General features: G+C 37.2%; 1 protein-coding gene across 1 annotated transcript in view; it reads left to right on the top strand.

Moving 5' to 3' along the window:
* TRIO (trio Rho guanine nucleotide exchange factor) overlaps positions 1 to 14724 on the top strand; it is a 264384-nt gene that overhangs the window by 114171 nt on the left and 135489 nt on the right. Inside the window, exons 8-10 of the mRNA XM_075706194.1 lie at positions 496 to 627; positions 4696 to 4926; positions 12202 to 12324. Of these exons, the coding sequence (XP_075562309.1) occupies positions 496 to 627; positions 4696 to 4926; positions 12202 to 12324 (486 nt within the window). The remainder of the gene's footprint in view (positions 1 to 495; positions 628 to 4695; positions 4927 to 12201; positions 12325 to 14724) is intronic.

Genomic DNA, 14724 nt, shown 5'->3' with positions numbered 1-14724 from the left:
ACCATGAGTATCTGCACAGGGAGTTCATGGGTAAGAGCTGAGGGTCTGGACTTGAGAATTGTAGCATGTTTTACCTCTTTGTTTAGACAAGACCTTAATTGGCTCTTGTGCCTCTGAAATGGTAGGTGTAGGGTGAAGTAAACTATTTCTTATCTGCAAAGTCAAGAAAAGGAGCAAGAGTAAACTTGAAGCATCAGTATTGCCAACAGTTTAATTGGTTCTGAAGGCTGCTAACATACAACTAAGCCTGCCTGTCTGTGAACGGCTCAGACTTCCATATAACTAAAAGCAAAAGTGTAGTCAGACTTGAATATTTGTTTCTATTCTGATATAAGCTTCATTTTGGTTAGTTCAGAGAGAAATGCATTAAGCATTTTTCCCTTAAAAAGTCTTTTCAGTGGCTGTCATGCAGATGCCAGTCATTTTGTATATTGCTAACGTGTGTACTTATTGATAGAGCCCAAAATCAAGCAGAATGTTTTTTCTGTGTTGCAGTACATGAGCAATGTGGACTCATGGTGTAAAGCCTGTGGTGAGGTGGAGCTTCCCTCAGAACTGCAAGATTTAGAAGATGCTATCCATCATCATCAAGGGATATATGAGCATATTACCTTGGCTTACTCTGAGGTGAGTGTCTTGTTTGTTTCCTTAGGTTGCTGACTTGATAAAATGGTGTAATGTTAGTTTGGATCATGATCTGGCACCGCTTGTTGCATAGTGCATTAGTTGGAAATTCAAGTGCCAGGCTTCTTTTTTAATTTAGTATATTGGACTTTGCTACTGTTGTTCAAAAGTTAAGTGTTAAGTCTTCCCCTTAATCTTCTGAAAGAAATTTAAAAGGCAAGATGGAACCATGTGTGGTACAAACAACCCATGCAGTGTACTAAGTATGTTTTGATTTACATTTGCATATTAGTACCTTTTAATAGCAGTATGATACTATCATTTAAACACTTACTTGAAGGAAAGCTAGTTGGGTATTCTTTGGGAAAGTATTCTGTGTCATGGATTGCTTTAAGTGTGTTTTGAAAATCCATCTCTGAAATTGCCTCACAAAAAAGGCTTAACCATCAAAGGATGCCACTTGACAAGCCGGAAGTTACATACTTAGTTCTGCCAACTTCAAAGACACTTAAATGAGCCAGCATGCCTATGTAGTCAGCAGTTGTAAGATTAGCATATCCTATGCTGCTGCTGCTCTAATCTTGGATTCTGCACACAATGAAATAATAATATTTCTTAGTATTTCTAATAGATGTATTTACAACTTCAGATAAAATGCTTATTCTGAAGGTGGCCTAGGAAGTGATGACTAAAGTACTACTGTTTTTCTTCAAATACTGAATTCTCTCATGTGCTTTAGTTAGCTGACGTGAGAAATCAAATGGGTATTGACTTCACTATTAGGTAAAAGGTATTTTCTGTATTTTCTGTTGAACTTTTCTTGCTTTCTTTTCCCAGGGTTGTTCTCATCACGGGGTAAAACTGGTTTTGCTGTTAAATTGGACTGATGTTATTCTGCATTAAATGCAGTAGTTTCTGTTCTCATGAAAGTTTCATAAAATATACATTTCATTAAATCATGGTAAAAAATGATCAGTGGACACAGTATAGCTTAGGCCACAGCTTACACCTTCTTTTAAAAGGAAATCATGTGGGATTGAAACAATGGCTGTGATTTAAACATTACATTAAAGATAAAACTACTTTCTGATGAACCAGCTCTATTTATGGGAAACTGAATCATAAATCTGGTCACATTTCATTTAGCAGTAAAGGAGGATAAGATTAGCGCTGATGATCAGTCCTATTGTTGGTATATCAAAACTGGATTTTTTGAATACCTGCCATCTTAGGGTCTGCATCATTTTTATTACCATGAGTTAGATGTCTGGAGTTCACGTGAGTTGTCCTTTTGTGTAAAATACACACCGATATCCCCATTCCTGATATATGCCACCTTGCTATGGCAACTGATCTAATGACATACTGAAGCACACCTTTGGTGATAAAACTTGTGTTCTTACTACACGTACCTATTCAAACTCAATCTTGAGAGCATGTTTTGTTGGAAGGTTTCTTCACTATAACCTCTCTTCATTGGGAGGATCCCTTTGTAAAACAGGGCACAGAGATGTAGCATATTTGTAGTAGATTTATGTGAAGAGAGGCATCTGGGGTGCATGCTCCATGAGAGTGCAGCAAGGACTAAAAAGGCTAGGGCTGTCTGGAATAATGATTATAAAGCATTGAAGTTAAAGCAGTGGGGTTTTTTTGTTTGGTTTTGTTTGTTTTGGATTTTTTTTTTTTTTGTGGTTTTTCATCAGGGATGTGACTGGATTAGAGCTTGCTGTTAAGTGTAAATAAGTACTGTGGATTACCATGTTAAATACTGTTTGCTTCCTGGTGATGCATAATGAAAATATATTAGATGGGTAGGTTATAGGATTCCTCTGGCAAATTACGTTGAAAATCTATTTAGGATTTCAAAGATGTAGTTTTTGACTTTGGGATAGCTAGAGATTTTAACAAAATCTTCATTGGTGCTGCTCAAAAAAAAAAAAATTAGGTGCCTTTCTTCTGATTTCAGGTCATTACTTTTCCCCATCTGGTAAAGCAATAGCTTTGTCTTTAGCAACCAGAATTGGTGCAGAAATAATAGTTGTATATGTATGTACGAGTTGTGTTCCTCCTCTGGACAGAAAGTTTTATTTTGCCTTATTTAAACACACACTCCTTTTTGAAGATTGATGGAGTTGCCTTTCTGTGTAAAGATATTACAGAACTATTGCTTATCATTATTAGATGTACAACTTCATTCCTGTTACAGCACGGAGTTCCTTGCATTTTGTGATGAATGAACAGTGTGGGGAGAGAGAGAGGAACACTGTGGAAATTACAACACTTTGTCATTCATTTTAGATTACAAAGTCTTGACAACACGACTTGGTTGCAAAGTAGAAGACAGTAATTTTAAGAGAGTAAATGTTTTTAAGACTAGACAGTCTCATTTTACTGAGGATAATTACTGTATATTACTAGAAAAGTAACTTACTAGCTTACAAGCTTAGATAACTGGTGCTTGAAAATCCCAATAGCTGTGCCTTAAATGAAGTTATATATAGAAATGAAGCTATACATCTCACTGAAATCTTAAGGTAGTCATGCACTGGGAAGGAAGAAAAATTTACTTTGTTAACTCCAAAGAAGAAATGTGTATGATCATTTGTTTGTAAAGCTAATAAACTAACCAGATCAAGGGGCTGTCATAATTAATTATTTTTCCCCCTAAATTTCATGGACTCCAGACAGATAACTGAAGTCCATTATCTTGAAATATTTGAAAGACTTGTATTAGATAATTGATATGGACAAGAAAACAATCATCATTATAATAACTACTATGGACTATACTCTTTTTCTGCCTGACTTGACTTTATAGGAGCTTCATTCTCTGTGTTGACACTTACTACTAAAATGAAAAAATCTTAAATTGGAACTGAGAAATAAACTCACTTGTAAACTAATTATTAGAAAAGAATTTTCATTCATATCTGTTTGACTGCTGAATAGCAAATTTTAAATGTACCCAGATTTAGTGAAAATTGTTGAAAATAGCCACTGGGGGAAGGCCTTGACAAATTTTCTGTGTCTGACATGGTGTTGATTTGATGGATTCAGACTATTGTTTACACTCCAGTCGTGTGGTTTCAGATGAATTTTTTTTCTGCCTGTTAGATGAGCTATTAGAAAAGTTCTTTACAGATAGTTGAATGATACTGACTTGTAACAGTTCTCTGAGCTTCATGCTAAAAGTGACGGAAGAGTTAAACGGCAATGACAAGTGCTTTGAAGAGCCTTGGCAAGTGCTAAATGTTATTAGTGACCAGACAAGATAGTATTATTGCTTTTTAATTTGCATGCAAGGTAAATCTGAATATTTTTGCTGTGGTTTGAATCAGAGAAGACAACAATTAGAAATGACTAATGTTTCTTGTCAGCATCAGTAGTTCAACACATTTTGGAAAAGAGTGTCTTTCTTTGCTGCATGGAAAGGCTTTAAGTGACTAGTCAGGTTTAAGTTTGCCATAACAACAGTTTGCCTTTGTCTTACTAGTAACACTAATAGTTTAGAAGTTGTAAATCGTGTCAGATCAAAGCATGTCCTAAATTCATATCTGTCAGTCTAAATGTATTCCTGAAATTAATATTAACATGTAGAAAGTAACCTCCCTGTTCACCTTTACAGCATATGAAAAGAGAGAGATGCTCCTGGAAGGATAGTTCTGGGCACATGCTTAATTTTAGATGCTTTGCTGACTAGAGAAAGAGCTGAAGAATATTTATTCTAAGTTAGGCTTGACCTGTTTTTAAAGGGGGGGGGGGGGGGGGGGGGATCACTTTAAAGGAAAAGCAGTGTTAAGGTAATCGAAAAACCAAAAGACAGGCTGTTATTTAGAAGAGTGCTACTTCTTAAAATTGTCTTACATAGAGGGAGAATATACATTTTTTTATATGGTGGGGTTTTTTCTTCTATAACAGGTGCATGTAATCATGCCTGGAATAAAAAAATCTTCATCACTGCTCCCTAAGTTCTTAAAGACATGAAAAATGGGGAGAAGGGGTGGGGAATGAAATAATAGTCTAACAAGCTTTTGGCAAGGCAAGTAATTCTTCGTCCTTTCTGGTGGTCAGGTGAGCCAAGATGGAAAGTCACTGCTTGACAAACTTCAGAGACCTTTGACTCCTGGGAGTTCTGATTCCCTCACTGCTTCTGCCAACTACTCAAAAGCAGTTCATCATGTTCTGGATGTCATCCATGAAGTACTGCACCACCAGCGCCAGCTGGAAAATATTTGGCAGCATCGAAAGGTCCGCTTGCACCAGCGGCTTCAGCTATGTGTTTTCCAACAGGATGTTCAACAGGTAGGTTTTATTTCATGTTGTCTAAATGTTTTTCTACTCTGTCAGCCTGTGGTTTGATGCTGGTTGCAATAACGGGTGGGTTTTGATTGCCACACTCTGTTTCTCCATTCAACAATTGAATAGTTGCATGGGATTGACTGATTCCAAGTTCTGTGTGTTATCAGAGGATATTGGCTGTTACAGGTAGAAATTATATTTGTAAGTTAGGGCTGATTCATTTTTTTCTTTTCTTAAATTAACTACTTTATTTACTTATGTCAGATAGGATGAAAAGGATTTTTATTCTAGATGGCTATTCTGAGCTTGTGCTGGAGGCTGACGTTCACGTTCTAGGTAAAATTCTAGACTTGAAGTGTCAGAAAGACTTGTGGGAGTATCATGCAAAAAATTAAGTGTTATTCTGTAACAAATTTATAGTTTCAAATCTTCTGTGATACTTAATTGACTTAATCAGGTTTCTTTAAAACCTGAGAGTAGTATACTAAAGAGGTATAAAAATTACAGATAAGATTACTTTCCAACAATGATGCTGTTCTTGAATTAATGGTTATTAGCTGCCATTTTTTTATTATTATGATGACATCCATAAAAGTTACTAGTCAAGTACAGGCATTAATATGTCTGACATGATTTTAGCTTAAAAAGGTAAAGCTGTAAAGAATTCCTTTGATAGGTTTTTAATAAACATAAAATGTTTGCTTTAGGCTGCAATTGACAGAGATGTCAGTAATTTGTCCCTTAATAGCTCATCTTCATAAAAAAGTAAAGATGGCCAGCAGTTGCTGATCATTTCCTTCATTTCAGTTTAAAGGTGTTCACAAATCAGGAACTTCTGAATGTAGTTTTTGCATAGCCAGTCATACATTCTGGTTAAACTAATCTTGTTTCTTCCAGATCAGTTGCACTTTAAGCCAAATTTCTTGTACTCACCTTTTTCAAGAAGAATGCTGGATGTGAGCAGTTGGAAGTGAAATAACCTGGTTTCTATTATTTACAGTAGTTGACCAAAGATACTTAATTCAGGCAGGCGGTGGGGAAAGTGAGCAATCTTGTTAGCTCAACTTTCTTCTACATGCAGTGCCTATCTCCTCCTGTAAGTTAAAGAAAACAGCTTAAAAAATACTTAAGCACTAAATTAAGTTTAAAATTACTAAAACCTTATTACTTAATTTTTGATGTAAAAAGAGGAATATATTGAAAGGCAGGCAGTTATCCAACTTCTCAACAATCAGATGTGATGAAGGATGTAGAAAGTCATGAAGAATGTTAGCTGCCAAAAAAAGTAAAAGGCGGCAAAGTCAATGTTATGAATGGTCAGGAAGGGCATAGAGGACCAAACTGAAAACATTGTTATGCCACTGTATAAATCTTAGAGGCTCTTCATCAAGATTACTACATAAATAGTAGCTAGTCAGGAGAGTCCAGTGCAGGTACTTGCATGAGTGGTCAGTGAAGGGCACTTGTCAAAACTGATGAGGCACAGTCCACAAAGGAATCACCTCTTAAACTTAAAAGGCTTCATAAGGAATCTTCAGAAACCGAAATTATCACAGTGGTTTGCTTCTCACAGGGAAAAATGTAGGTCCTCTCAGTGGTAGCCTAGTGCCAACAAATGCAGATTGGATCCTGGAACTTTCTCCTCTAGTTTGAATTTAATCCAAGTAGGGCCTACTTAGGCAACCTAGGCCAAAGGGATCCTCTGAGGTTATTTACCAGATACATAATTCGGGTTTCAGGCCTGTAGGCCAGGCTGCAGGCAGTTTATTTCCCAGGGGAAGGTGTTCATTAAATGCTACGGAGAGTCTTACTATGTTTGTAGGAAATTCTCATTTTCTGCCTCTTCCTAAGTCATGGCTCTTGGAGTGGAGGAGTTAGCTCTGAAACTGCTTTGTTCTTTGAAGTTGGCAAATAACCCTTCAGTAGACTCAAGTCATTGTGGAGTCACCACCAGGTTCTTCATTGCGAAGCTGGATTTTCCTTCTCTGTATGAGACCTGTCAGCCCCTGGAACTCATGCATTTAACATCAAATAGTCACAGGTTTGAAAACAACAAAGGAGACAGCTTTACCTATTTTTATAACTTCCAATATTAAGAATGTGTTATCCAAATCATGCATGTCGATTGTGAGTATACCAGAAGTTTTCAGTATGAACCAATTGGCTCATGAGGGTAATCCATCTAGGCTCATTATTCAGTACATGCCTTACCTACTGGTGGGAGAAATTTCTTTCTTCCTGTTTACGCCTCTGGTTTATATGCTTTGCAAGGCAGATCTTGCATTAAGGTATCAAGATATCCTCTTGACAATTTGAAGCTGCAGCCTTTGGTGCTAATGCACATCTTTATCAACCACTTAAGATTTCAAACTAGATCTTATGTACAGAGATACAGCCCCTGCTTGCCATGTTCCGAAGCCCTTCCCTTAATATCTGGTAGTTATCACTGCCAGAGACTGGGATTGTCCTTTGCTTTATCCCTGTAATGGCCATTAACATCCACGCTGGAGGCTTCTGAAATGTTGCATGAGGAAGTATAGCTCTTTGTTACGTTACTTTAACTTTCAGATATTGGTGGGTTTTGGGCACTGCCTTGTGAATCACAATGCGAATTGTGGGTAATATTGCCTTTTGTAATACAGCTTTTTATACTTTCACTTCAGTGCAGATCATGCTGTAAGACGATGATAATTCAACATCCATACCAGACAAATTAATCTAATAGTAGCCAGGAGCAGATGCCTTAAAGATAACGGCAAACACATAATGGTATTTTCCTGGAATAGCCTTGCTTTGGCAGACTGAAGTGCTCTCAGCTTTGAAAATCCATTGGGGGGGGAAAAAGTGATCTTGAATAATAAGGCTTCTTTTTTCATGCAAAACAAAACCAAAACAACCTTATCAGATCATCTAATTTATCTGAGAAATGTAGCTCTTCAACTGAATGTTCATTGACACCATTCAGTGCATGAAATTACTTGGGCTTGAGGCATTGGTTAAATTTATATTCAAGACAGTTCTGGAATGGTTTATGTAGAGTTCCAAAGCAACTTTCTAAAGTACTTTAGTTTTCATTTGCACATTCTCTCAGGCTTCTTAGTCTTTGTTCAAACCTTAAAAAATTCAATTAAGATTATTTAGCATGATTTAGAAACTAGCATGATAATCTTTTTTAATTATTGTCAGCAAAGTTAAATGTGGGGGTTTTTTAATGTCAAAGTAAACTAAGCGCGGCTGTCTTCCACTGTTTATAGTTAAATTGCACATAGTGGCAAGCAACCAAGTGCATTGTAAATTAATCTGTAACTGTCCTTCAGCATGAATCTGTGATTTCCTCCTCTTCCCTTTGCTGGCGTAGTTTTCTACTGGATTAATGAAATCAGTTCATGGAAGTGTTAAATGAGTGACAGAGCTGAGTTGGAGGAGGGAATTGGCTGTGTTGAGCTGGTACTTCATTTTGTTTTACCTCCACCTTAGAAAAATGGTTGGTGGGGGTTGTTTTGGTTCGTTGTTTGGTTTGGTGGTGTGTTTTTTTTTTTCCCCCCTTGTATGTTCAGTCTTGGGGAAGTGCTTCTAGTGGAGCTTTCCAAATCAACAAGAACACTGTAGTGCTAGCTAAGTACACCAAGAATCATCCGCTAATTTCTTGGGGCAAGTAGTAAGGAAAGTAGCACATGAAATATTAAAAATAGTAGATAAGATGTGAATCACAGCAAATCTGAAATTTGAAATGTGAAAATCTATGACAGTCTTAAACTGAACAGAATTCTGAGATTCACCTTAGATAGCAGAAACATGCCAGGAGATCTAGTTCCTGGTTAGTTTGTATATTAACACCAAAGAAGAGGGGGTGTGTTTGGCTTTTTAATAAAAGTCAGGTCATTGGCTATTGCACTCAATTGTTGAAAATAACCTCTCTAGTGTAAAACATGGTAATAAAAGCATAATTTCATGCTTAAGAATTAACGAGCTCACCAAGTGGATAATGTACGGCAGCCTTTCACATAAGGAAAGGAAAGGAGCTTTCTCTGACAGCTCTGATATGAAGAAATAAAGCAGAGTTGTAATAGCAACGTGGGGTTTTGTGCTGCTAAGCCGTGAAAGGTCAAAATTGAACACAAAGATAATGTTTCTGGTAGAGTGATACTGCTGATACTCCCTACAGTGAAAGTTTTTGGGCCTGAAAAACACTCCTGATGGCTTGCAAGCCAGAGAGTAGTAAAAGGTACTTGTAGTAGTTTTTTTTCAAAACACATATTTATTAGGTCCTCGCTGACCATAGGTGTCGTCTTTGTATGTTCTGGATAAATGTGCTGCTTCTCCTTCCTTGATCTGCCTGACTCAAAGACTCTGTCCGAGTTTTTGTTGTAACAGTCGCTTGTTTCAGCCTTGACTAATGAAGGGTGGGCCAAGAATGCTTGCTACTTGCTCAGCGTCAAAATAATACTGATTTCACTGCGTGATCCCTCCTGTGGCTTTTGGAGGTGGTTCCAGTGTGAAACAGTTCTTTTTGGGAGTATTTCCACATTTTAACTGTCCGAAGATTAGAAAGGCAGAGATTTCCATCTTCCCCTCTGAATGTTATGTCAGCACGAAGTAAGTGGTGGAGATCAGAAAAGTGAGTGTGCAAAGTAGCTGGGGGGGGGTGGGGGGTGTGTGTTAAGGACTGGATAATCATATGGGGAAGACTGGTGAAAATGAGCATGTTGAGTCTGCAAAAGATCGGATTGTTTATTTCTGCAAACAGCATATACAAAACACACATTTTACAGCCATGAGCAATGAATTTATCAAGATGAAGCCATCTTTCCATACTAGTTTCTTCTATAATATACTCAGTATTGGTGTTTTAAGAATAAGTGTGTTTTCTAGATTCTGTGTTGGGCATAAGGATGGTTCTGCTGAGACTGCAGTTAGAGCTTAATTGCATCATTAGAGTAACTTGCTACAGTGGAGGATTATCAATACTGAAAAGTATTGAGCCTCTTAAATTCCTATGTATTACTGAACTACTGGAGTGAATTCCATGTGCTTTCAGTATTAGTAGACAAGTCCTTAAGTGGGTTGGTATGGTGGTTTCTGTAACTCTTACCTCTCCCAGGAAGAGGAAGAAAATGTATCATTTCAGATTGCCAAATGGCTAATATCAGTGCCAGCTAACAGTATTGTCCTTTGGTAGTATGCAAAAGCTCTCACTGACAGGCAAGAGCATACCATAACTTTGACTCTGCTTTTACATGCTGTGAAATTTCCAAATAAAGAGTGCTTCTTCAGTTTTGTTAAGAATCAAGGTAAGAAGGCTGAGGTCTAGTAAGACTTGTATTCATACTGATTTCACTTAGAGGCAGCAATGTTTCTGTAGTTGACTGGGTTATGTCATGATCTGTGTACTGGATTTCTATGACAATTTCTTCTCTCGAGAAGTTACTGAACATTATTTGGAGCAAAAATCGTTCTCCCTGGGCTGCTTTCTGCTTTTCATCCCATGCTTTCCGGGGCAGATTTTGCTGTTGATTTCATTTGTTAGCTAATAACTGTTAGTAGTCTCCAGAGTCCGGTCTAATTCTCTGATCCAAACGTGTCTCTTTAGCTCTTTTTATAATGAAAAAAGCAGAGTAGTCTCCTGAAACTAGTAAAAAGCGTTGGTAATATAAAGTTTACAGATAACCGAGGCCATGTTTGGCTCTTCACTCTGCCTTCTCTGATCAATACTCTTCCTTGAAAGAAGCAAATGAAAAGGTACATTGACCTAAAACACAATAATATTCTTTTGGCAATACTTCCTAGGAAAAACAAACATTGCATAAGTGTTGGTGATTTGAGATGGCTGTATTATGTGGCATTATGGGATTGTTTGTTTTTTTGAAGATGTCCAGTAGGAGAGAGTTTGCAAACCAAAAAAGATTCCAACAGTAAAGATAAATGAGAAAATCACACCAGGTGGTTTCATTTTACCTACTAAAGAAAGCATGGATGTTTTGTATGGGCAGTGTGTGGTATTACATGTGTATTGAATGTAGCCATGAGTGATGTTGCAGGAATGGTTGGAAGAAAACAAACAAACAAAAAAAGTCTTTCTCTTTTGTTATGCTGTCAAATGTTTTCAGTACAGGAAAAGGGGGAAAAAAACTCACCCAACCTCAGGAATCAGAGTAAAGGACCCTAGTAGATAAGGAGAGATAAGGTACAGGTTTCTGGCAGGTATATTCAAAACAAAACAAAATACTCCAATTTTAAAGAAAAAAGAATGCTGGAGATAGATATTAGGTAAAGTATTCCACACCAGTACATAAATACTGTATAAAAATGGTTAGCTGACTTAAGAAAATTGCTTATATCCAGTTGTCTTTAATTGTGAACAGCATTCTTGAACCTCTGAGTATCTTCCAAAGAATTAAATACCGTATCCATGCTAGCTAACGAATGAATTAAGAAATGGCTAAGATGTATTAGTTTGAAGAGAGACCAGATGTTTTTGTTCATTCACTCATCAGAAACTTGGTATGTGTGCAGTAATCCTTTGTGTTAACTGGCAGGAACTAATTACATGTACAGTTTTTACTATTTATAAAGCTGTCAGCCCAGTCATTGTGGTAGAAGCTTTAATGTCCTTAAAATGTCTTTCATTCCTCACTTTTTCAGCTATAAAATTTACAATGCACAATTATGTCTATCTGATGTTTTGAGGAGATGCTTCTTCAGAATTGGGGCAGAATCCTTCATATGCTCTGAATGCAGACATTGTCATTCATCTCATAATGATTTCAACTCAATTTTATGGTGTTAAAAATTCTACTACTGCATCTTTCTTCTTGGCTTAATATTAGTAGGAGAAGCGACTTCTCATCTAAAATAAAACTTCACTATGTTATTCACCAGCATTGTTGGGGAATGTGCAAACTCCATTAGTGTTACATTACAAAAAAATGTCAGTTGAAGGCATAAACGGGTTACAGAGAGACCCTCACAAGGGGTCTAGCCACTTGGATCAGATTACTGTCAAATTGATGAATGTGTTGAAATGAGGTTGTCCTTGGTAGGCCTCAAAATAAACGTAGAATCTTCAATCATACGATTTAGCTAGTTTGAGCTAGTTACTGCCTTGAGAAAAGTTAATGAGATGTAATTAATGTCCTTCAATGGCAATACAGTGTTTTAATCCAACAGTACAGTTCCTTATAAGCAGTCCCTTTACAGCTTCTTAGTTTCTTGAATAGTTGTCTTTTTGTTGCAACATTCAGTACATCCTCTTTTGTGTGTGTCTCTTCTGTACCACAGGTGTTGGATTGGATTGAAAACCATGGAGAAGCTTTTCTTAGCAAACATACTGGAGTGGGAAAATCCCTGCATCGGGCTAGAGCTTTGCAGAAACGCCATGAGGACTTTGAAGAGGTTGCGCAGGTAAAAACAATCAGATGAAGGCCTACATTTGTCATGGTAATATATATGAAAAACTCCTGCTCTGGCACTGAAGGGCTGGGCAGAGGGAGCTCCACTACAAAAATTCAGTTCCAAGAATGGACTGTTTTGTTTCTGTTGCAAGCTCTTATTTATTTCTCCTTTGCACTGCAGCTTCAGTAAGAAACAAACTTCCACAGTTCTACAGAGAGTGAGAGCCTTGAAGCCCAGCAGAGCTGCTGCTGCTATTATTATTTATTATTATTATTTATTATTATTGTTTGAAAAAGCATGCTTCCAAATGTTGAGTCGCAGAAGAATGAAAGCTCTCCTTTTAAAAGAACTTAATTCCACGGGATTCTAGGATTTTAAACTTTTGTGTAGCCTGTAAGAGAGGATGGAGATGAATTGAAAGCCCTGCTTCCCGACTTGAAGTTTGGGGAGGTCCCAAATCCCTACAGCAGTCTGATGGGGGGAAGGGGGAGACTCCTAAGAAACCGGGTGAGCCAGCAACTGGCCAACCTGACTTTGGGGTTTTTCTTTAAATACGATTGAGTTTGTATACACCCTCCTGTTCTGAATCACCGATACTAACGTGTTTTCCATAGGAAGACTCTAGTTTTAGCCTTAAGTGGAACTGATGATAAAACTTCAAAACAGACTTTTCTGTGAAAAAGAGTCAAGACAAAAGAAATAGAGATACTAAGGAATACAGGGAGCATAACAAGAGGAAGTTGGTTTGGGTGGCAGCCTCGAAAAGGGGGAGAGGTGAATAAAACCCATGAGAAGCTGAAGGCTAGAATCCTCCCCATTAGTAACATGCACTGTCTGTCCAGTGTTAATGATTGGTAGGAGTAAACATCTCTAAGATTCATGAAAAAAAATCTCATTAAGGTAGGATTGATACAGTGGTCCTTCAGTCAAAACAAGATGCATTATTACAAAATTCTGAAGTGACATGCAGGAGCTCAGCAGTGACACCTACTATGGCAGATGCATCAGAATTGTGTTTACAGATTGCCTGTTTAATGGATGATTAAGCTCCTAATAAAATTTTATTGTAAATATAGTCTTAGAGCGCTCCAGTGACTGAGGATTTCAAATAGCATCAGAAAGTTTCCTCATTATTGATTTCCTATAACATTTTCCAAAATAATAAGCATTGTTAGTTTTGTATATACACAAGCTGAAATTTCCATATGCATGCCTAATACTTCATTTTTAGTAAAATCTGTAATATTTTCCATGTGGAAATACTTATTTTTCTGGGTCAGACAAGAAAGAATCTATTTCTGTAGGACACTTAACAAAACCTGAATGATCTCATACTTAATACTGTGTTATTTGAGCAAAGGAGAAAAAAATGTTTGAGTAACCAAAGGGGCTGAAGTGTGTAGAACTGTTAGTGGGATGTAAACTGTTAAAAAAGCATCACGTTAATTCACATTAGACTTTAAATTAGAAAGTTGTAAAGCAAATACTTAACAAAAACTTCCTAAAACTGAGTGTTGCTAGAGTTTAAAATGATCTCTTCAGGGGATGGGTGGAATTTCTATTTTTGGAGATACTGAAAACAGACTGGTCAAAGAACTTAAATATACTACAGGGGACTATCTTCCACTGACAGAAGGATGGACAAAATGATCTAATAAGTATTTTTTTTTCATCTCTAACTCTTGAATGTTTAGTGACTGCCAAGAGAGGCACACCCTCCGAGTTGTTCCTCTTACTTGCTCTAAAACCAAATGTAAGCAGGCCCCAAAGGACATTCCTGTTGTTGGTGTTATAAGAAAGATTATCTTCAAGTATAAGAGAGCAATCTGCAGTCCTTATTAAAGCATGAACAACTTTCGGCTGATTTATTCTCTACCTACATTTCTTGTTTCTCCAGGTCTTTGTTGTGTTTTGGTTTGGGGGGGGGGGGGTTGTCGTTGCTTTTTGTTGTGTTTTGTTTTGTTGCGGTGGTTTTTTTTTTTTTTAATAGAACCCTAGGCATAATCAAGCGGTTTCAGTCAGCTCTAGTCAGAAGTTGAGAGGAAGCAGTGTCAAGTGAATTCAGTGGCGTGGCAATGTTTTATCAAATGCAGGGAGCCAACAGTAACGTTGAAATATTCCTGATCGAAGGCTAACTTCTGATTTTGAGAGGAGCTAAAATTATTATTTCTTTTTTCTTCCCTTCTGCTTCCTCCCTCATTATTTTTTTTTAATGTGAAAGAGGTGCCAATTCCTCAGCAGCATTCAAAGAGATGTTAAAATAAGCTGTGTGTAGAATAGAAAAGATGTTCCTGAGTCAACTGGCTGTGGGCTCACAAATTATTCACTTCAAAATTCATGTGAAATGGAGGCTTGTTTCTCTTTATTTGGTACTTTTTGTTACCATTACAGAAACACTAGATAGTCAAA

This window comes from Pelecanus crispus, chromosome 2 (genome assembly GCF_030463565.1).
Source record: "Pelecanus crispus isolate bPelCri1 chromosome 2, bPelCri1.pri, whole genome shotgun sequence".
In the NCBI taxonomy this organism is placed as follows: domain Eukaryota; kingdom Metazoa; phylum Chordata; class Aves; order Pelecaniformes; family Pelecanidae; genus Pelecanus; species Pelecanus crispus.
Note: the sequence above shows the minus strand (reverse complement) of the source record. Positions and strands in the feature narration are given on the sequence as shown.